Source organism: Rhynchophorus ferrugineus, unplaced genomic scaffold, assembly GCF_030347505.1.
Source record: "Rhynchophorus ferrugineus isolate W39M unplaced genomic scaffold, kcgeb_rfMv2 rfM1, whole genome shotgun sequence".
Lineage (NCBI taxonomy): Eukaryota > Metazoa > Arthropoda > Insecta > Coleoptera > Curculionidae > Rhynchophorus > Rhynchophorus ferrugineus.
The window spans coordinates 67,632,238-67,656,247 of NW_027472580.1; the positions used below are offsets into that span (position 1 = coordinate 67,632,238).

Genomic DNA, 24,010 nt, shown 5'->3' on the forward strand with positions numbered 1-24,010 from the left:
TTATATACTTTTACTGTTATTAAACCTCACAATCGAAATAATGAGGTAATATGTTATAATATTTTAATAAGTTTAAATATTAGTTAATTAAAACATTCTTAACATTTTCATAGTACAAGAATTCTTTAACATTTATCTTATTTGAAATTATTACCAATAGATGGCGCTGTTTTTTTAAATTATTTTATCGATAAGTTTTTGGGTATTACATTGTGTCTCTAAATATATCAACTTATATAAATCACCAAAGATCTCTAGCTAATGTTTAAACTTAAATAATAAAATGTGTTCACATTTAATAGAAATAAAACTACTATCCAACATCATATTAAAAACTTCTTTAATTAGGCATTATTTCTACTATCAAAATAACTTCACTAATATAGTTGATTGTCTTGATTGTCTTGATAAAATTAATGTTCATTAGAAACAATATCATTGCACCATTTTTAACATATCTTGGCATATATAGAAAGGCACGGATGTACTGCCAATTCGGGTTCACTTTTTGTTAAGATTGTTAATATGAAAATATTACAAAAACTAAGGTAACTGTTATTGCAAGTTGAACAACATATTAATAAGTTTAATTTACAAATATTTTTAGATGTGTAATATCATCAAATCATCTTATTATGTTACCTTATATTATTACCCCTTTATTTTTACCTTATATTATTACCCTTTTATGTTGAAAAATAGATATATTTATTTATATATTGAAATAGTTTTGTAATTAATATTTAATCTGAATGTGTATATTAGTACAATAACGAACAAACTTAACTTTATATTTCTCAAATAAACTGGTGCAATATTAAATAATACATATTTAAAATTATTTAATGAACCGGTAATTATTCAATTACCAGTTATAAGAATTGTGTTTAAAAAGTCAATAATGAAACTAAAAATTGGTAAAAGATTTAAAAATAAAACATTGTATTATCACATATTTTATTACATTAATTGATAAAGACCTTAAAACTTATCTAAATTTAGAATAATTATATAATTGCTATAGTTAATTTATAATTTATTTTATTTCTCCCATGTATTATGCGAATTATGTGGTTACTTCTTGGTCTTTATTTTTTCTTCATTATCTCATCCATATATTGCATCCTCTACTGCATCACATATTCAAAGACAAACACAAAAGAATAACTTACTTACCTAAATTCTTAAATGAAAATGCATCGTTCTCTATTTAGTCCACTCTTCTAAGTTTAAAGTAGTAGTGGGCGTTAATTACCATACCATAATTTACGACCATACTCCAGCAGGATTTAAACCCGCAACTATCGCAACAATAAATGGTCAGTCATGTTGCCTTGACCACATCATGTTTGTGATTGTCAAATTGTAATTCCTGGTAATATATTCCCGTTAGTATGGATGTAAATTATCTAAAGAGCCCTCATGTTCCAATATATTCCGATAATTGCACGATTTTGTTTTATTTAATTGAAATGAAATGTACCCCGTCAAGGTAGTTATTAAATTTTTAATTAATGGCAGTTTAATAAATTTGTTCTTACTTGGGCAATAAAATTTAAGCACTGTTTAGCCCTGAATCATTTTGCACCAAAATTCCTGGTGTATCGAACTTCGGTTAATTCTCTCTTATATTTGCATTCAGTAGGTATTATTTTAGTGGAGTTGCATCTAACAAAAGAAAGAATTGTGTGTACTTAAGATAGCCAAATACTTGTTCGAAGGAAAACGATTCGGCATTTCTTCTGCGGCTCCTAGCATAGCGATTAAAACAAGTAATAAGTTGAAAGTAGTAACATTTAGATGCTGGATGTCGCGAAACATTTTCCCAAAATTTCCTATAAAGTTAAATCTATAATGAGTATATATAGAAGTTTCACTTAAATAGGCGAAACCGAGAAAATGTATTACGGGTCCAACTAATGCTGGCTCTGAGATCACTTTTTTGATTCGTTAAATTGAATTGCCCTAGAGAGGCATTTGATTGGCTAATTTCTATAACCCGATGGTTTGTTTCTATGGTTTGTTTGTGACACAGTTTTTGGGTGTCTGACATCGAGTACGATTAGCATTTTTGTGCCTTAATTATAATCACTATTATTTGATTCTAATGTATCTTCATTCTCAAAAGAGTTATGCATCCAGTGTAGCATTTCTTTTACCTGGTACGTATACAAGTATTTATATAGAGAATTTGTGTTCACATATATGTATGTTGTTTTTTACAGGAATACAATAGAAGAAATCATGAAAATACTACTCATACTTTAATTCAAAGTGTAGCGACCTTGAGACATGTCGAATTTTACATCGTGGAATAACGCTCTACAAAATACCCAGAAATATAATCCCAGATGTTGAACACGGGTGGGGTGCCAGCAGCGTCAACTAGAACCCGATAACGAATAGCTGGCGGAAACCCCGAGACGTTTATTTGGGATGTTATTGAAGGGTATTTCGATTCATTCAGGGCTCAACCCTCGTTTGGTTTAGACGTGCCACCATCGACTGCCCACGCCTCGTTACCAGGTAACACCGCTGCCATCCGTTTTATCATTTGTATTTTTATATTACTTCAATTAATAACGGTCACATAATGTAAACACCACTGTTTCATTTCGTTTTACCTCCATTCACCGAGCCACATCATTTACCCTAAAGTGGTGACCCCGACGTGATCTTTCGCAAAATTGGGTTTGGACTTGGGAATGGAGGGTACGTGTATTTTACGTGGCCGTTATATTTTTTGTTTCAAAATTTTCAATATTTTTGAGTCGATTCGTTTTCGATTTGACCTTCAATATTCCTTTTCATTTTATTCCTATTCATTTCATTATTTCCAACTCATTTTTTTAAAATTTTTGTCAACATTTTCTTTCACAATCTTTTGAACTCATAGATATTTTTACATCACTGCTTAATCATCAGCGTCTCGGCTAAACATTTCTTTCGGCGCTATGTTTAAATGATAATGTCTTCCTTCGTTCTCCATCTCCGTCATAATGGCAGACATTTTGATTTGAAAGGCTTTGGGCAGCTTCGGTTGGATACCGTCGTTATTTGTTTTTTCTGAATTACCGTAACGTATGTGACTACGGATTAGTCACAGAGCAGCTCCAGAAGCTAGGTACCGATTGCAGTCACCGTAGACTCGTCATGTCTTTGCCGAGGTACCAGAATTGCCAATGTCTCGTCGTCGAAGAAAATAAACTACCACGTCCTCGAACAATCGATCCTCCCACAGCGTCGATTACGGGAGCCCTGTCCGAAAAATAGCTTGTTCTCAACGTCGTCGATTTACCACATTGAAGTGCCAAAGCGATAATGAAGCAACGGTATCTGTAGGACCGGAAGATATCAACAGCCGTACCAGATCGCAACCGTACCAACCACAACCGTTTCGAATTATCATATTTTTCAAAGCCCTTTTCATGCAGCACATTTTGTTTGGTATATAATTTTTTTTGTATTTGATATTTTTTCATACATTTTTGTATTTTTGTTGCTTGGAGTAATTGTATGTAAAATTCTGACAAGGGAGTATTGTAGCGACCTTGAGACATGTCGACTTTTATATCGTGGAATAACGGTTTACAAAATACCCAGAAATACAATCCCAGATGTTGAACACGGGTGGTGTGCCAGCAGCGCCAACTAGAACCCGATAACGAATAGCTGGCGGAAACCCCGAGACGTTTATTTGGGATGTTATTGAAGGGTATTTCGATTCATTCAGGGCTCAACCCTCGTTTGGTTTAGACGTGCCACCATCGACTGCCCACGCCTCGTTACCAGGTAACACCGCTGCCATCCGTTTTATCATTTGTGTTTTTATATTTTTATATTACTTCAATAAATAACACACATAATGTAAACACAACTGTTTCATTTTGTTTTACCTCCATTCACCGAGCCACATCATTTACCCTAAAAAAGTGTATTCAGATGGGGCGATGGCAAAATTATATTGAATGTATTACATGAAAAGTTTTAGTAGAAAAGTTTTTCTTTAAAAAGTTGTTTGTAAGGTGCCATCAATTAAAAATTCAATTATTTTGAAGGGGTTCATTTGCTTGAAACAAATGCATAATGGTTAAGATACTTATAATTTATATTATGTTAAAATGATGTTAAAAAATACATTAATACAATGTAAAATAATACAATTTACACACCAACAAGATGAGCGTGATTATTAACTCCTTTTACTCCTCGAATTTACTTAGATGTATTTTTGTGTTAAGCAAGTACGTAAAATATTAACAGGCAGACTTTCAGCTGTAGTTCTCTGTTTTCTGAATGAGGGAACAAAAATATACAAACTGTAATACATCTTATTTAAATTGATAGCACTAAAGAGATATGAAAAAGGGAAAAAGCGCTATAGACAATTTTGATTGTATTTTCAAGCAGATTGTTGTGTTCTCAACTAGATTTCAGCCTTTTTTATATTCATCTCTAATTATTTTTTATTTATATATTTATATTTTATTATTTTTTTATTTAGATATTTATATTTCATTATTTTTTATTTATATATTTATTTTTCATTATTTTTTATTTATATAATCATTATATAGTTTTAGTTTAGCATTTTAATATTTTATAATGTTGTATTTATATATTATATATTTATATAGTTATAATGTATATTTATATACAATTTTATTTTAATAAATTGTTTTGAGAAATTTACATTTGAGTTTTATTTCAAATTTAATTGGTCAGTAGAATGTGGCGTCAGGGGTTAGTCACGTGATGCGTATGAAATCCCCAAGCAATGAAATGCCTTCCTAATAAAATATTTTCTTTACAGGTGCCTGTAATGGTAATTTAAACTAACCAACGAAATTCACAAGACGAGGCTACAAGTTAACACTCTATGTATATTACTCTATGAGCTCTATTTATCTGTGGATATGCCGATGCAGTTCGAATGGGAAGTTCTGCCGCACCCTTTGCCTACCAGACATAGATATGCAAAAATTTAATCGATTATTAGATTGTTGTTAAACATCGTATTGTCGGCAGGATATTGCTATATTGTCAGAGAGATGGGAAAAAGTTGCACGGTATATGCCTACAAACTGGCTGGCCGTATCACATACTTATATATAATTTTTGCTGCTTTGAACTGATACGTCAAATATTGACATATGTACATATTATTTTAAATCAATAAAGAAACATGTCAATTCAGACATTTTTGACGTTCCGTTGCGCAATCGAAATTATAATTTATTACGCTTTATATTATTATTTGATTAATTTTTAGTTGGTTGAACTAATAATTGAATTTATACATTTGGGAGTATTTGTTTTTGCAGTTTTATAGTAATATTTGCATAAATTAACAGCTGTAAGCAGAACTACTAACAATTTTTTAAATTATGTAACCTAAAATATAACTTTTTATTAAATTCTTAAAAATTATTCAGAATACTGACATAAGTTATTATCAGATTATTAAATTATAAAATCAATGTATTTTAAAGATAAACTTATTCAAATATATTCTTTAAACAATTCCTTGGATGACTGTAGTCACTAATATACACAGTATGGGTATATTATTTCATTGTTGTGTGTGTTAATGTGTTTAGTGTTTACAATGAAATGTTATTTGGTGAATCGTATAAAGAAATAATGTAATTTCATTGATGTATTTGAATATTTTGTTTTTAGCAATAAAAGCTCTTTATTTACAATTAGGTGAACCGTGAACCGGTATTTTATTAGCAGGTTATTAAAGACAATGTCACTTTTGTGACCTGTCACGTTTTGTAACGTCTAAATTATTTTGTGTTTATTCAGAACTCTCGAAACCATTCAGGATGACGGACACGGCCGAAGATCTTAACTATGACTGCAACTATAACATGTTCTTGGCGAAAACAATGCTACCAAATCTAAACAAAAATGACGGTAAAGGCTTTTCGGTTTCTAAGAAGCTGTTGTTATCAAAGTTTGGATCAAGGTGTGGAGGTGTTAAAAGGATGTGCCTGTTTTAGATAAGCACAAAGCGATAAGGTGGATGAAGAAACTGGCTACGTGTAATAAGTCGATCGAAGAGATGAAACTAAGGAATGATTTTATGTACTACTTGGTGGTGAATATACAACAAGGTGAACTTCAACCTCCTTTTACAGAACCACCTCCTACTAGTCCATTGCCGGACATAGCTCATCTTCTGGTATAGTATCATAGTTTAGATATTTGCAGTTTAGGTTAATTGACATATAATTCTTTAAAACAAGTTCAAGGGTTTTTATCTTTAGCATATACAGTTAAATGATGTTATCTAGTTAATATTAAAGTATGTTCAAATTGTTTTCTGGAAATTAATTTATATTACATATATATTGTTAATATTAATACTAAAGAGTTATTTATAGCTTTTAATTATTAGATTATAATTAAATAACTAAAAATATACTTGTTATAATTAAAATAGAACTATATTATATGTATTTACTATTATTAATTTATAAATAAAGTGATAAATTATGCAGCCTAAAATACACACATTTTCCGTTTTATGGTTGTAGTAATTTAAATTTTTTAGCCCGGTGGTCCAGCTGAAGTGAACTTGGACGAATGGAAGGAACATGCGGCTAGTGGTGGTACCAAAAAACCAATGCTATATGAGAAATCTCCGGATGGTGGCGCTTTCTTAGCAGCGCAGCCAGTACCGCGATGTGGTGCTTTTTGTTATTTGGCCGTGGTTGCGAAGGAGAGCAAGAAGGAATGAAACTTTAAATTCATAACAGATTATTGACTTTAAAAAATTGTTATTAAATCATGAACATATAAGTCCAAAATGAAGCTGTTTAAATATATCATTAATAAAATAATTTTGTATTCGTTTTAGTATATTTTATATTTCATTTGGTGGACATGATTACATGAACATATTATGTACGTAGCAGTTATACTGAAGTATGTCTAGTTTTTCTCTTACTCAGTGTACATAGATTAAAATTAATTTTTTTTTGATCAACTTTAATTTAATCCTGAATACTTTTGCCATCGCGTCTTTATTTTTATTTTGGTACTAAACATTTAATTTTGGTGTTATGATACTAACTAGTGCCTAAAATTATTAATTTCTTTATAATATGCTCTTATTAATTTATAAATTTTTACTTTAGTAGCATCTATCCAAATATCTGTAGCATGTAGTTTTGTACATGATGATTGTAACCCTTAACAATAATTATTTTAGAATTTGTGTTGACTTATTTAAAGAAATATAATAATGTTTAGCGTTGTAAAAAGTGTATAGTTTGTAGAAATGTCATTAATGATTATATTATATGAAATTGTAATACTAAACTGACGCAGACCAACATTCCGCCGAATTTGCTCGGTAGAATTTTTAAAAACTGTTTTACTCGGATCCGTACCATTGTGATAATGTTATAGTTTGTTGGTATAGATTCTTACACATATATTGTGTCACTCCACTTCAACATCGACCAATCTTTATTGAAAGACCCCGTGTTAAAGAATATTAGAATCAAGTGAATGTAGTCGTAGAGTGATGTAATAAGATTCATCAAAATGAAAGTTTTAGTTGATTAAAGAAAAACGGCGTTTATTCTAATGTAATAAATCTTTGTAGTTATAACAAAACATAAATAGTTTTCTTCGACATAATGGACAATAGTATCCTTGCTGGGAACATTTATTTTTCTCATTGTCTTTGGTTTTAATATCTTTCCTAATATTATTTTTCGCCTATGGCATGGTTTTGATTTCCATGTTCATCTTTGGTTTTTTTCCTAGAGTTTTGGTCGATTGCTTTTTGCTTCTATTCATACATAACATATTTTTAAGCGGGCTATTAACGATTATTTCCGACTTGTGGCACTTTGTCTCGGGCTTGACAGTTGCCATGTAAGTGGCTTTTAGCGATAGACTTATATTGGTTAAAGGACTATGAGACCTACTCACGGGTCCCATATGTTAACATTCAAAATGCTACGGAGACCAGAATTTGCGGTTCCTGTATATTTTGTCCATTGGATCTAAAAACACATATGATTGTTCAATGGATTTATTTATATCAGCTTCGATGATCACTTCACTTCACAACTTCAGCACGGTTTCAAATATTAGGAATCTCAAATAGTGTTTCTGCTAAATTTATACTCTTTACTCTCTATTGAATCTTACTCAAGATCAAGAGAACTTTAACGTGAACATTGAGCAACGGTATCAAAAGATGAATAAAACGTTTCCGTAACTGAGGATGGTGCAAAGTCTGCTTCTGTAAGCAGGTTGTTATCGAAGTGATGTATTTCAGTGAACTTGAATGCTGAAACTTTTTACCCACAGCAACTTTTTTAAAATCTTATCAGAAATCGAAGTCACTTGCTAATGATTAGTAGATTTACTAGGATACTATAATAATAATTTATCTGATTCAATTATATAGGTACTGACTACTGTATATTTACAGTCTATTGATCTGTCTAAGGGTTATTTGTGACTGCCGTGAGGTAGTAAAGGACGAATTATTATCGATTGTCAATCGCACAGGATTGTCTAAAGTTGATGATGTATTGTCCTTGAAATAATGAAGGAATTGAAAATATAAATGTGTTGATGAAACTCACAAAAACTTTCAGATGGAGCTTCATCCATCAATTTATAATTTACAGTTGCACTCATACAGCATTAATAGATTGACAATATTCTCCAGAAACAACTTTATTATAAATGTTTTCCCTTTCAGGTGTTTTTATGAGTGTTCATACAAATCTCCATATTTATATGGGGCTTGCAGGTTAGTTAATTTATATATTTCTTGACACTGCTTCAAATTTGTATAAAATATATCTATTAGCACTTGATTGCAGTCAATGGTTCTTGCTATGCTCGTATGTGTAGTTTGATTTAAAGCTAAATCAGGATGTCGTTTTATAAATTCATAGATTCTATATCATTTCTATATTTGCCGAGGTATTTTCAGTCTAGAAGGTTAAAAAATAATTAATACTTTTTATTCTACTTTGGTAAGTATGATTTACCTTAGCCAAAATACATAATTTTTTGACCCCGGTCACTTTTTTACTCATTTAGGGAAAGAAAGTAACGGTTTTTATGGTAAGGTTTCTAGTAATGAAAGTTTTCATGGCCTTGGGTGGTAAATTTGTGACGTGATATGCTTGCTTAGAGGTCAAATGCGATCTAAATACAACAGATACTCAGATACGCCTTAAAATGCTGTTTTTTTAAATATGATATCTGTATATTGAATAATTACAGTACATAATAAACTTGTTTTTGGAAAATGATGTGAGATACAGTTATTACAGTGGCAAGAAAATATTGGGTGCACATTTTAAATTAAGAAAAAATTTAATTATTTATTTTCTCTCATTACTCCTTTGTACTCATTTTGCTGTTTCAAGTAGTAGATATGAAAATTTAGTTCCCTTGGATTTTTTAAGATACTCAATGCAAAAATCATTATAAGCACTTAAAACTTATCTAAGCCATCGATTAACTCAAGAATGACTAATATTAGATTAAAAGGCAAGTAAAAACATAAGTAGCGGAATAGTTTATTGTGAAATTAACTAACAATAAACACAGTTAAATACATATTGTATATATAAATATGGTTAGTTATTATTCATCTTTGATTTGTACTTTTTCTGACAATTATTTTTCACCTAACTAATTGTACATTTGTACTGATAATTTACTTTGATGTAAAACCAAATTCTGCTACGTAAAATATCACTTATATAGTCAAATAAAACCATCATGAAACTTTCTTGTTATTTAAGTTTCTGGGCCGTACCACATACCGTACATTCTGATGTTACAACAAACTCGTACAGTCAGAAAATAGATGATCTCCATTAAAGACAAAACTGAAAAGCCAGTAAACAAACCAAGTAAACCTCCGAAGTTGGCCAGAAAGTCTGTCGGTCCATATAGCTCGTGTCTTTTAGAGGTGACGAACTGTGAGGTTTTAAAATATAGGGTAAGCTGAGATTTATGAATTCTGTAAATTAAATTAGTTGATTGACGATCACTAATATTGTTACTGCTTACTGGTTCTCTTTGAATTGTTGATCAGGATGCAGGGCCTTCCACTTTCCTTGCCATTTCCAGCCGGCCTGAGATGTTTCTACATCGTAGGTTAAATCAGTACATATGGGCATACAGTCACAAAAAGGAACCTAATATTTACAATAAAGTCAAATTACTTTCATTAAAACTATAGAAAATTATTTTATATGTTAGAAATTAAAATAAAAAGATCATACTTGTTTAAATAAAAGGCCTTTATTTGATAAATGTACTGGTTTATTGGCCCGACAATGTGTTTCGATCAATGGACTAAAGGAGACTGTTCTGGAACCATTCCGTGGTGCTGGCCTCGCTCATTTATGCTGACTTAGTATTTGGTTGCTGTCTTTATATAAGAAAAACAGCTTGCTTTTCGATTACAACAGTAAGCAACCGCGGCACCCACTTTGAACAGGGCTTTCTCATAGTCAAATGCTCATGGAATATAAAACCAATACGTTCTTTTTATATATTTACGATGGTAGTTGACTCACACAACTTCACTTTTCGATTCAAAACGATTTTGTGTCTTATTTTGATGTTTTCTGGTGTTGCCACCTCATTAGGACTCTGCGTTCTGCATTATTGGTGTCTCTAGGACCACGTTTGAAGTCAGCAAACCAACGTTATATTGTTGCTTTTGATAGTTCGGATAGCGTAGTCCTTTTCTTTCCATTCAAGAGGCAGAGTAAAATTAAAAGACGAAATTGTGTTTGATCCATTGTTTTGAAAATAATAAAAGTAGTGCCAATCTTAGCCCAATAACTCACAAACTTATGAGTAAATTATCATGAAATTTTAACAGCTTTCTTTTGAACGTTCTAACTGACCTTGTAATACACTACATCTTGCTGATTCAACCATTTGCACAGCAATAGTTTATGGCCTTGAAAATTCAGTGCAGATATTGATGGTTGTACTGGACTAAAATTCACTCTTCATCGCCAGTCACAATACGCCACAAAAATTATTCGCTTTTTGCTCGGCAAGCAATGAAACCGCGATATTGAAATGGTTCATAATAGCATTTTTAGTCAATTCATGTGGTATCCATTATACCACCTTTTGTATCTTTCCAGGCAATGCAAGTAAACGTCTAAAGTAGTTTTTGATCAACCGATAAGTCATTTGAAAGTTCTTTGATTGAGTTTTATCTGTTTACCCAGTTTAACCTACCTCACAAATATTTAATAGTGCAAGAAAATGAAAACCAAATATATTAAAATTCAATTCAGAATAATATATTCAATATATTCAGTTAAAATTCAATTAAAATGGAAGCAAGTACTACAAGTTTTGACTATATAATAGATGTGTTGGTAATAATTTTCCGGCTTTCGGTTTCAGAATATACTTCACATTTCTAAAGAATTTACTAGTCGTAAGTATTGTTATGATTTGATACCTATGTCATACTATTCTACTATTAATTAATCTCAAAGTATTCTAGTTAGGTCCCGCTAATATAACAGCGTTTTAGATTAAGAATTTTTTGAAAATGTCATGAAAATGAAAATGTGATGAACAAATTTTATGAATGCAAAACGTGCCGCAAATTCACGCATTAACTTTTGTTGTTTCATCAACAGTGAACATGTTCCAAGCATAGACATTTGGAAACCGGATTTCGACAATTTAAATGTGATGATTTCAACATTTAAGATAAAGAACATGCTGGACCGAAAATATTTGAAGATGAGGCAATGCAGGACATTATTATTGGTTGAAAATCCAACACAAACTCAAAAACAATTTGCAGAATTGTTGAATGTGAGCTAAGTCGCACTTTGTGAATGATTAATAGCGATGGGAAAACATCGATGCTCTGTATCTGGTGGACCAGGTAGGTGTCCCATATTATGAACTGTTGAATTTTGGGGTTAATGCTGATTGCTACAGACAACAAATGATCAATTTAAATTGCAACGCATTGCAGAACACTTCGCCGATTTCGAAGAGGTTAAAAAATGATCTTACTAATAGCATATAATGATATATATATCTTACTGATAAATCGTCGTCGTCAGTATTATTTTTGGGCTTTGTTCGCAGTTCATTTAACTTCTTTACTAGTCCCTTTGTTTGAAGCCATTTTTCTGCGAGCATCATACAGTTCTTTTTTGCTGCTCCACATATTTTTGTGTTTCCAGTGCCTGAAATCACATTATTGTTATAGCTTAGTAAAGTTACATTTTCAGTAACTGATAGTACTGTGTGCATAAATAAGTCTCCGGCGTTTAAAACGTCTCATCTAAATGACATCTTCACTGTCTAATCTACGACATTTATTAATAATTATCGATCATTTTTTATTATTTACTCATTATTATAATTTAACAATCCTTGTTGGCTTAGGGCTTATACAAAGCTGTTATATGTCTACAGAAGACTTAAGAACGTTTAAAATTATAAATTAGTATAGTTGTATGTTAAAATTAATAATTATAATAAAAAAAAATCCCGTTTGGTTTTTAGAACCTTTAATATCTGGACGACATTTCGGCAGAATCTCACAGAAATATGAGACATAAAATAAAGATTAAATAAATATAGACATAAACCTAACACCTGTTGTCTGACGCAGAGATTATCTGTTTGGTATTTTTCATTCTAGAGACATTTCTAGAGACAATAATAGAGAAATAGTGGTTAGAACATTTTCTTCAATAAAACATAAATTACATTTTTTTAAATATATTTTTCGTTAAACCTATTTCTATAATTTTCGACTAAAAAAGCGACGAAGACTTATTTGCATTCTAAATTATTTTCCAGCGAACTTACGTGGCATATAAAAGTTTACACAATTACACAGACTTAAAGTGAAGTTAGTCAAACATTCCAGTTGGCAATTTAATTGTGTGTAGATCTTGAAGTATCTCAATGTTCTTTCAGCAGGGAAGTAGCATTCTCTGCGTTTGGGATTGTAAACTTTTACTGTGTCAGAGGTGGTAATCATTACAGGTTGAATTGATCCCAGTACAACTTCATCCAGTGGTACTTTGAAGTATTGTTGACTTGGTGTAGGAATTCTCATTGGTGTATGTAACATAACCTGATAATATTTATTTATTAAATTAATTGGGTATCAAGATTATTAATGAAACGTGAAAATGTTTATGAAGAAGTTGAATTGAATTTACTCCATATGCAAAATCCAATAAGGTGTTTAGCTATTTGCAGTGGTGTACTTACAGTATTACTTTAGTAATACAATAATTGATTTTAAATAACGCCACTTCGAGCAATAAAAGTTATTCAAGATAATTTTATGCCTACTTTCAAAGTAAGTGTAATTGGAAACATTAAACTTTTACTTATATCGAGGAAGAAATTTTAGGTCTAATATTTTTATTTTTATTAATATTTTTGTGTAATACGCGCTACTAATAAATATAGCCGAATAAAACGAAAAACGCCCAAATCAAGTAACATGGTATAGCCGTCAGATTGGTGAAACAAACTGTATAAACAAATCCAGTGGGTAGCCGTGCCGTGCGAGTTTGGTTCACCGACAATAACACCCTGGGGTAAAAGTTGTTTTTATTTTAAGTTTTCGATAAAAAACGATTACAAATAGTATGGTTAGGTAAGGTATTTTTATATTTTACGTTTTTCGCAAAGAAAACAAATTATTGTGCCCGCTTTATCCGTGTATACAGCTGTGCGAGAAACACCCGACATATGTGAACATTTTATCCCAACATAGATTAACAAAATTCGAGAATAACAAGAACCGTGGGTTTTTTTTATTTACAAGATATTTAGATTTTAAAAATCACAATATTAATGTAATTTGATGTCTGTGTGGAAAAATTGTTCATGCTAAGGACTGTTATTAATTGATATAGTTCTGGAGACATAGTATATTATTGTACCAAAGCTAATTCTAAAGGCCGTTAAGGTTTTTATGTAAATTTTAATGTTATTGAATTCTAATTTCGGGTTTCATTAGTCAATGCATTTCTTGAAAAAGCACTAACCGAATATTGTAATGTAAAAAAGTTAATTTGTGCAGCAGGAGTTGATATAAACATTAAGTAGAATATTAACAGTTATAAAACATTTTCATAGACTTTTAATTGGGATATATGGAATATAAGACTAAGTAGAAAGCAATAAATAAATGGAAGCCATACTAAATGGAAGACAAACTAAAGATGAGCTATCTGCAAGGGCGAGATCGAGGAGTGAAATTAATAAGCAAAAAACAATACAGTTCTATTTGAAAATTTAGTTACAGAAATTATTCTTTTAATCAGCCTGGTGTATTTATTGTTTTTCTAATATATATTTTAGGTCATAAATATGGATAAAAGATAAGGACTACATGAATACATAAATGAAGTAATAAAAATATACAGGATTTAAAATGGAACTAACTACCTAATTTGCATAGATGGAACACATTGGACAAATAGAAGAAATTATGATCTATTAACAGTACATTTGTAAACATTCTAAAACATTGATAAATATTAACCTTTTTTGTTTGATACATATTTTGATTATTTATTCTATAGACTTAATTAATTTAATGATTGTAAGTACATCCCTTTAATATGCATTTCTAAATTGTAAAAAATAAATTGCTTAATTATGTTCGTTATTGTTTTAATGTACAGGCTCAAATATCAATTTCAAAATCGTGTTATCGTATACTCTCTGTTTTAATATACAAACATGTATTACTTCATTTATTATTCCAAACTACTGTTTATCATATAAAAATAAAGAAAGATCATGTATACTTATATTTGATGTTCTGTAGTTGTTAGAGTTCTGAAAATAATCTTACTTATAATATATTGTTACTATGCTCAGTGGCATAATAATTTACACTTATTAATACTTTTTCGTTCATTGAAAGTTAATGGAAATTATATTTATTTAACTGCAATTTAAGAAATGTTAGTGTGTGTAAGTTCTTGAGGTAGTTTGCATTTTGCGAAAACATGTTTAGGTAACAGATGATTTTTAAATGAGACCCTTTGCTCTATTATGAGAGAAACATTATTAATTTAATACATTGTGGTCGAATTTCGATCATACAACAATCACTAGTGGTGATTAAACCATGTACAAAATACTTTTATTTCTTTTTACGAGCGCTTCAAACATTGTTGAATAGCATTCCATCACTACGGACAGTACCTAGAAAAAAATATATTATCCAATTTTGTCACAATAATTTGAGATATTTCGGTTCCATTATTAGCGAATTCGACATTGTGCGCATAACTCTCAATGTTTAGATTATATGCCTAGAGCTCCTATTAAATCTGTCTTGATTAATTGATGATTCAATAAAATTATACCTTGTATTTTTCTTACGTTCTCTGGTGTTGTTGTATTGTTTAAATGCACTATGAAATTTTTTCCTGAATTTATCTTGGAGTGAATGTATCTTCCAAAAATGATAATTTTAATTCTATCCGATATTCAATGATTTCTGTTGTTGTAATTAATTTGTAGCGTTAATTTTCATCTGCCTCTTTCAAAAATCTATTTCTTGTAACACGGCCCTTATTTTTTGAATGGTGTTTATTTCAATATATTCTTTTGAGTTAAGGAAAAATTAAACCTCAAGCTGAGAGAATGTGTAAAAATGAATTTGTTCCTTAAATATTTAGAAGAAGTAACCTTTGTAACTTACCCGAAAACCTTCTAATGATCCTTTACACGTATAGTCGATATCCTCATTCCATGCAATTAGGGATACTTGCAAGGAATTTTTAACGCCAGCTAACGATGCTCGCCTCGGGTAAGTCTTTAATCCTTCTTCCTCTCCATAGCCATCATCCAAAGTCCAAGAAAGATTTTCGCGTTCGGGATTACGTAGAAAATTTTCATAGTAAATTCTACAAGAAAAGAAAACAAGTATCGAATTATATATAATTTGTTCTTCATAGCGACAAAATAATAATATATTTTATTGATAATTTTTAATCTAATTTTTATTTAGAATAAATATTACAAAAGGATTAGCAATAGCGAGTAATACATAAAAACTCAACCTTTTACATGATAGTGTTCTCCATATGAAAGAGATTTTAAGGATACCCTGATGCAGACCGAATGGGAAAATAAATTCAGAATGACTTGACAATCGAACTGCTGAAGGAGCGCAAAACTCTATCGCTGCTGAACACATATTGTTACTTCAGCATCGCCATGTTGCCGAAAAGGTGGAAATTACCAATTTTTCTCAATAAATTTATTTTTGAAGTGAAAAAATTATTAGAATACTTAGTGCATACAATTAGTTCCGATATACAATATTGTATTATATATTCCATAGGTCCAGTTTTTATACGATTGCTACTGTATTAACTTACACATCTTCACGGAACATGTCACTTCTATCCAGCATATTAAACGTGTAGCAAATTCCTTCATCTGTAATTACAGGTACAAAAAGGCTATCGCAATTTACATTATCTCCCATCCAACTACATTCAAAAATGTATCTCTCTCGTCTAGCCTGCAAAAATAAAATTGCCCTTTAAGTAAATTTGGTTGATTGACCAAGATAATTTCAACTAATTACATTGTTGAATAAATGAGCTGAATAATTCTTACCGAATTTATAAAATTTAAGAAGTCATCAGAGAATGTATTAACGCCAGCCTTATTCAATTTTCTAAGCTGATTTAAGTCACAAATAAGACTCATATACAATGCTTTCGTTTCTCTGTAAATAATCAATTAGTTTATATGATTAGTAAATAAAATAATTAACAGGTGAATTGAAAAGTCCCGGGCCTACCATAGTAAAACACATTTTTTTGGCAAAATTAGTTTGTTTTGTTCAACATAATTCCCTTCAAGGGTGATACACTGATTATAGCGACCCTCCAACTTTTCGATGCCATTTTTGTAGTACGATTTGTCCTTTGCTTAAAAATTGGCCTCAGTTTCGGCGATAACCTCTTCATTCGACAAAAGTTTATTCTCAGCAAGCATTCTTTTGAGATCTGAGAACAGGAAATAGTCGCTGGTGCCAGATCTGGAGAATACGGCGGATGAGGAAGCAATTTGCTAAATTCCTGGATTTTTGCCATCGTTTTCACTGACTTGTGACACGGTGCATTGTCTTGGTGAAGCAGCACTTTCTTTTTCTTCAAATGCGGCTGTTTGTCGGCGATTTCGTCCTTCAAACAGTCCAATAACGCTATGTAACAGTCGCTGTTGATGGTCCTTCCTTTTTCAAGGTAGTCAATGAAAGTTATTCCATGCGTTTCCCAAAATACAGACGCCATAACCTTGCTAGCCGACTGTTACGTTTTCCAATGCTTTGGATTCATCGTATGCAGACTTGAATGTCTGTCGATTGGACTTCGGAGTGAAATGATGGAGTCATGTTTCATCCATTGTCACATATCGATGCAAAAACTCGGGTTTATTACGCTTGATCATGTTCAAACACTACTCCGAATCATCAATTCGTCGTTGTTTTTGGTCAAAAGTGAGCTGGCGCGGCACCCACTTTGCACAGGGTTTTCTCATACCCAAATATTCGTGAATGATATGATGTACACGTTTAGTTGATATCTTTAGAGTGTCTGCTATTTCATTCAATTTCAGTTTATGGCCATTAAATTATTGATGTTTTGAATGTTTTCGTCGGTAACGACTTCTTTTTGGGCGTCCAGTGCGTTCACCGTCTTCGGTGCTCATTTCACCACGTCTAAACTTAGCATACCAATCCTTGATGGTTGAATTTCCTGGGGCAGTGTCCAGAAACTCGGCATAAAGCCAAGTTTTTTCTTCAACTGTATAGTTTCCCTTCAAAACGATATATTTTATCAACAGGCGAAATTCCTTTTTATCCAATTTTTTCTCAATAACAAAAGTTGCTTCACTCAAATTGCTATAATTCACGAACTAATGATCCGACAGCTGTCAAATTTATACAGGCATCTTTTGAGGGTTAGGGCTAACTAAAAACATATGGATTTAATTTTAGTAGCGCCATCTATGTATCAGACCGGGAACTTTTTAATTGACCTGTAATTTTAAATTATTGTTAGAAACTAACAATTCTATTCTAACTTGGTTAGAATTATTAAAGACGACAAAATATCATTTTTTAATTGATTTATTAATGTTCTGATACTTTATTTAAGTTTATTTGTGATTATTGACGAATGAGATCAAAGTTTGAGATTTCACACGGTATCTGAATTATTGCCTGATTGGAGCCGCGTTTCTTGACATAAACTATTAGCCGATATTCCAAATCGTGCAATCGTATTATTGCATCTTCAGGACCGGGGATCTGATTCTAAAGTTCTAATAATTAGGTTAGCCTATTTTTTAATTCGTTGAATAGTAAAAAACTATGAGGTTGGTATGACAGATACGGGCTTATAATACTTGTTTTTATACGGGCTTATAATACTTGTTTTTATTTGAACTATTTTGATGTTTGTCATATTAAAATTTTCCCGATGTTTTCTCTCAGTCGTTCTTTAGTTAAAGTTGACTGGCCGTGGGTTCATATCCTGTACATCGTTGATGTTCTTTTATTGGGGTGCTTATCGTCCTCCCATATTCTTTTATGTATATTTTCCTACACACAGAAGGGACTTTGAACACATGTGTTACCTTCAGTAGATCCCTTGCAGCTCTGGGGTTAGGGAGCGTCTGAGAAATCTATATGTCATCTATTTTTTCAGTTCCTTTCCAATGCGAGAAAGAAACGGAAATACTAAAGCGATACTATTTCGGCCTTATCTTCTGTGTTACTTTTTATAGTAGGTGAGCATTGAATATGTCCTTTTAGTTGTATTCATCTTTAGAAAGGACAGAAAGAAGGTGATTAAATTCATTCTGTAAGAAATCTGGTTTAAATGCGATGAATGCATTATTTTCCGAATTATTTTAGATTTATATTGGTTCTTATTTATTTGATAGCTGTTTTAGTGATGCGGAATTTAATCCGTCGTAACTTTACCCCAAAACTTTAAAGGCGTTTTCCTTAAAATTACGCTTTTTCGAGATGGTTGAAGATATTTCAAGTTTTATAGAACCGATTTACTTAAAATCTCGTGTGAGCCTTCTCCATACATACTTCTAATATTTAAAAGATTTTTATAATATTGCTTATGCAAAATACTTTATAAAGATGATCTTTATAATGTGAGTGCTTAATAGTTTGGTCCGTTTTCAAATTATTATATATATAACAGGTCAATTGAAAAGTCCTCGACCTACCATAGTAAAACATATTTTTTTGGCAAAGTTATTCTTTTTATCCATAATTCCCTTCAAGGGTGATACATTGATTATAGCGACCCTCCAACTTTTCGATACCATTTTTGTAGTACGATTTATGCTTTGCTTCAAAATAGGCCTCAGTTTCGTCGATCACCTCTTCATTCGATGAAAATTTCTTCCCAGCGAGCATTCTTTTAAGATTTGAGAACAGAAAATAGTCGCTGGGGGCCAGATCTGGAGAAAGCGATGGATGAGGAAGCAATTCGAATCCCAATTCATTGATTTTTGCCATTTGCCATCGTTTCCACTGAGTTGTGATACAGTGCATTGTCTTGGTGAAGCAGCACTTTCTTTTTCTTCAAATGCGGCCGTTTTTTGGAGATTTCGTCCTTCACACGGTCCAATAACGCTATGTAATTGTTGCTATTGATGGTTCTTCCTTTATCAAGGTAATCAATGAAAATTATTCCATGCGCATCCCAAAGTACAGACGCCATAACCTTTCCAGCCGACTGTTGCGTGTTCGCACGCTTTGGAGCGGTTTCATCGTGTGCAGTCCACTCGGATGACTATCGATCGGACTTCGGAGTGAAATGATGGAGCCATGTTTCATACATTGTCACATATCGACACAAAAACGCTGGTTTATTACGCTTGATAATCTTCAAACATTGCTCCGAATCATCAACTCGTCGTTGTTTTTGGTGAGCTCGCGTGGCACCCACTTTGCATAGAGCTTTCTCATACTCAAATATTCGTGAATGATATGATGTACACATATAGTTGATATCTTTAGAGTGTCTGCAATTTCTTTCAGTTTCAATTTACGGCTATTCAAAATCATTTTGTAGATTTTTAAAATGTTTTCGACGGTAACATCCTCTTTTGGGCGTCCACTGCGTTCACCGTCTTCAGAGCTCATTTCACCACGTCTAAATTTAGCATACCAATCCTTGATGGTTGGTTTTCTTGGGGCAGTATCCGGAAACTCGGAATCAAACCAAGTTTTTGCTTGAACTGTATATTTTCCCTTCAAGACGATATATTTTATCAACAGGCGAAATTCTTTTTTATCCAATTTTTTCTCAATAACAAAAGTTGCTTTGCTATAATTCACAAAATAACGATCTGACAGCTGTGAAACGCGCTCATTTCATTCATTCATTTATGGTCCTTTTATATCAATACAGGTAGTAATAAGCAACTCGTAATAAGCAAAATCGATATTTTTAAACTTTATAGTCGATATGTAAAATATATTTTAATATACATTACTTCATTATAAGTTGTATTATTACTCACTCTGTTCGATTTAATTTCTGCTTCCTAGATAATTTCACAATGATATCAGTATGATTATATACTGAATGTTTACTCTTTGATTCAGGACATATAGTGACGGCGGGAAATGGTATCTTATAGATGGGCGTTTCACTTGTTGCAAAACTCACAATTACTGGGCTTCTTTCCCATTTGTGATACACTTCTTTAATTAGGTACGCACATGCAGTAAATACAAAGCAAAATACAATAAACCACCAAATTCTACGATAAAATGAGTAGTTACAACTTTATAGCGAATTATATTTTCGTAACCTTTACCTTTCAAATCTTGTTCGTTTTTCACCGAAATATCGAAAACCGTGCACACCAGTACATTGACAATATTCTCTGAAATAATTCCGAAAACTTTTACAAAATACAGGTTGATTTTTAGGCGGGGATACAACTGCCTTTGTCATGGTTGTTTATTTGTATTTGGGGCTTCGTGAATATTAACTGGGAATAACACTAAATTCGCTGAATACACCACGATTTTTTCAATAAATGATGTAATAGGTGACAGCTCTTTAAACTGATCTACGGGTAGTTTCTGAAAAGTATTTCAGAGTTAAATACTTGATTGTTTTCAGATTGATATTTTGACTAGCTATTTAAATGTTTATTACTAGTTTGTTAATAATGTAGTCAAAAGTTATTTTATTTTTTAAATGAAATAAAAGCTATACGCCTATATTTTAACTCCTGTTGAAAATAATAAAACCGATTACAGAGAGAGAAATCCTAATATCTACATACCAGTTTGAGTTTATTAACAAGAATTCAATAATCGAGGGTGCTTAGAATGACAGATATAATTGAAAAAGCTTATAAAAGTAAAATGGTAGCCTTCGATAAGTTATTGCAAGAAGGCCTTGTTCAAACAAGAGGAAGCCTACTTTACACTAATAGAAGATAAAGCAGGTATGCTATAAGAATGTGTATTGGCTCCAATTTTGTCCATACCCTACAAATGTGATTTACCACAATATTACGATGGCTGCATTTGTTGATGATATTCTTGCTGTCAAAGTCAAGATGGAAAAGGTCATATGAAAATTATAATAGGCAAGTGACAATATAAATAACTGGATACAAATCTGGAAAATAAAAGTTAACGAAAGTAAATCTGTGCATGTACAGGTTACGTAAAATTAGATCACACAAGCACCAAAACAATAATAATATCATTCCATATAGCAGCCATGTTAGGTATGTTCGAATGAACCTTGATGGAAAGTTTCGTTAGAAGGGACGTGCAAAAAATGAAACAAAATAAATGAACTGAAATTCGAATTCGAATATAGAAAAATAGCAAGTATTGAAACTTATATGGACATACGGAATTCAATTATGGGGATGTTTTGTGAGAAGTAATATAAATACAATTCAAGTTTTCCAGAATAAAGTCTTGAGAGTGTTTTGGGGGCATCCGGATACTATACGACTTACACCGAGAGTTTCAGGAAATCAAGATCATCGTAATGACACATGAGGAGAGACTCCATTCTTATGTTATTGTCGAAGTATCACAACTCTTGAATAACAGCAGAACATGACACATATTTAAAATAATCAAACTATATGACCTTGTGTAGTGTAGTGCAGTGAGGTACATTTAATAGAATAGCCTCAGTTAACACATAAACATTGTTACACCAGATGCTAAGATAGAGCCGATGGGCCCTGCTAGATACATACTTAGGTTTAAGTTATTGCAAAGACAAATTGAATGTTACTCGGCAACGACTAGTAACAATGTAATACATAAATAAATAAAAAATATTTTGATATGAATGTCCATACTAATATAAGACCGACGACTTAAAACAACTTAAACAAAAACAGTACAAATATATAAGGAAATAATAGGGATTGTTGTATCAATATGTTGATATAGTAATTAATAATTAATTAATAATATCAACAACGGGATGTCTAAATGTTGATGTTGCATGCATTTTCATTCTTGGTATGTACCATATTCGTTAAAAATATACAAAATGTAGAACATTATTGAAAGAATACATAAGATACCGTTCGAAAAAGAGCTTGTCAGTGAGTTATATTTAAAATTGTTATCTATAAATCGTTAGATTATGATATTGTTGTGTAAGTGTTCTCTTAGTGCTGCTATAGTTGTGGATTCGAGACCATATGGGCAATTGTTCTTAATTGTAAAGGGTGTAAATTCCAAGAAACAGATTGAGCTAGTATTTGATTGGATCACTAGCTAATAGATAGACTTAATATCGAAGACCGTCGCCTGGAACCTACGTTAAGCAGTATATAAACCATAGATAAACCCTATATATAATATAAAGAATATAGTATAAGATTAGTAGTTTTTATTTTGCTACATTGTTGAATTTTGAGCCAACAGAGCGTTACTTGCGTTGTAATAGGTGAGGTTTAGAAGTTCGAGACTAGTTAATTTGACGTTGAAGACAAATAACAGAAATAAAATGTACAAATAATACAATAAGGCATACAAAGAAGTCAAATTATATAATTTATTAGTAGAGAAGTCATTATTGTATGAGCAGAAACACGATTAACTTATTTTATGGCATGACAATGTTCAACCATATGTGAAACATATTTAGATGGAAACTTCGATCGATGAATCTTCGATTAGATTAAACAGTGGAAACTTATTTTTATTCTGAGTATTTAGTATTTATAGTGAGATAAGGTTGTGGTGTTCCAATAAAGGATAAAGAATTCTCTGATAATTCTTTCACCCAATTTATTTTCATAGATCATTCTCCACAATTTTCTGGAAACATAATCATACTGTGTAGAAATAAATTTCATTGTAGTATTCGTTTCAAATCAAGCAAAGAAAAGCCTAATTAAAAAAATACTTTTGTAGAATTTGAAATAACCCTCGTATATTTATTAGAAGTAAAATATAATTAAATAGTAATTAGGAGAGTAACAAAGCAATTACCATAAACGATATGGACGCAATACTCTCTTAACATCATACTTCGTAATGAAATAAAATGGATAACTTTCATACGCCTTTTTCCATTAATTAACTGGATTATCCGTTATATATTTTTGCGTTCCATCCATAACATGTCGGAAAGGACGCTCCCATCTCATTTAACTAACCTAAATTTGATTTATGTAGCGGATTATGACCTTATTGGAATATTCTATATTTTCATGTTGGCTACTATTATAATTCTGTTGAGATATATACACATATCAGTATAATAGGTTCACCTTGACTGCACTGTGGATTATTTCTATTGTCTGAAAACATTATTTCTAATCAAATACAATTGATGTCAGTAGCAGATCCGGGATTTTGATTTGTGTGGAAGGCAGGTAATTGACTACGCTGAGATTAGGTTTTATCAAGATAAATACT

The 24,010-nt window shown here is 31.5% G+C and overlaps 2 protein-coding genes across 4 annotated transcripts; one reads left to right on the forward strand and one right to left on the reverse strand.

Annotated features, from left to right (window-relative positions):
- The first annotated feature begins 5,242 nt into the window (after positions 1–5,242).
- On the forward strand, positions 5,243–6,850 carry LOC143194095 (uncharacterized). Of its 3 annotated transcripts, none has more exons than XM_076400668.1 (4): positions 5,243–5,356; positions 5,812–5,922; positions 6,009–6,190; positions 6,563–6,849. In XM_076400668.1, exons 2-4 carry the CDS (start codon positions 5,832–5,834, stop codon positions 6,746–6,748), a joined length of 459 nt encoding a protein of 152 aa, XP_076256783.1. In that variant the 5' UTR covers positions 5,243–5,356; positions 5,812–5,831; the 3' UTR covers positions 6,749–6,849. The 3 variants fall into 3 exon arrangements, with proteins under 3 accessions (XP_076256783.1, XP_076256792.1, XP_076256799.1); XM_076400677.1 differs by lacking the exon at positions 5,243–5,356 and adding an exon at positions 5,629–5,739; XM_076400684.1 differs by lacking the exon at positions 5,243–5,356 and having other exon boundaries at positions 5,786–5,922; positions 5,993–6,190; positions 6,563–6,850.
- Positions 6,851–9,611: 2,761 nt separating this feature from the next.
- LOC143199348 (pickpocket protein 28) lies at positions 9,612–21,074 on the reverse strand. Its single transcript, XM_076409109.1, has 9 exons — positions 20,911–21,074; positions 20,611–20,853; positions 16,669–16,780; positions 16,425–16,570; positions 15,743–15,947; positions 12,871–13,141; positions 12,094–12,239; positions 10,069–10,196; positions 9,612–10,018 (listed from the first exon to the last, which is right to left on the reverse strand). The coding sequence occupies exons 1-9, from the start codon at positions 21,048–21,050 to the stop codon at positions 9,793–9,795; spliced, it is 1,617 nt and encodes a 538-aa protein (XP_076265224.1). The 5' UTR covers positions 21,051–21,074; the 3' UTR covers positions 9,612–9,792.
- Between the last annotated feature and the right edge of the window lie 2,936 nt (positions 21,075–24,010).

What these genes read in the sequence shown, in the direction of transcription:
- LOC143194095 (XM_076400668.1), top strand. Translation starts at nt 5,832, where the DNA reads ATGACGGACACGGCCGAAGATCTTAACTATGACTGCAACTATAACATG. An exon ending in AAATCTAAACAAAAATGACG is followed by an intron (nt 5,923 to 6,008) that starts GTAAAGGCTTTT and finishes TGCCTGTTTTAG; the next exon opens with ATAAGCACAAAGCGATAAGG. An exon ending in CGGACATAGCTCATCTTCTG is followed by an intron (nt 6,191 to 6,562) that starts GTATAGTATCAT and finishes TAAATTTTTTAG; the next exon opens with CCCGGTGGTCCAGCTGAAGT.
- LOC143199348 (XM_076409109.1), bottom strand. Translation starts at nt 21,050, where the DNA reads ATGACAAAGGCAGTTGTATCCCCGCCTAAAAATCAACCTGTATTTTGT. An exon ending in CAGAAATTAAATCGAACAGA is followed by an intron (nt 16,781 to 20,610) that starts GTGAGTAATAAT and finishes GATTATTTACAG; the next exon opens with AGAAACGAAAGCATTGTATA. An exon ending in CAACAATTCAAAGAGAACCA is followed by an intron (nt 10,019 to 10,068) that starts GTAAGCAGTAAC and finishes TTTAATTTACAG; the next exon opens with AATTCATAAATCTCAGCTTA.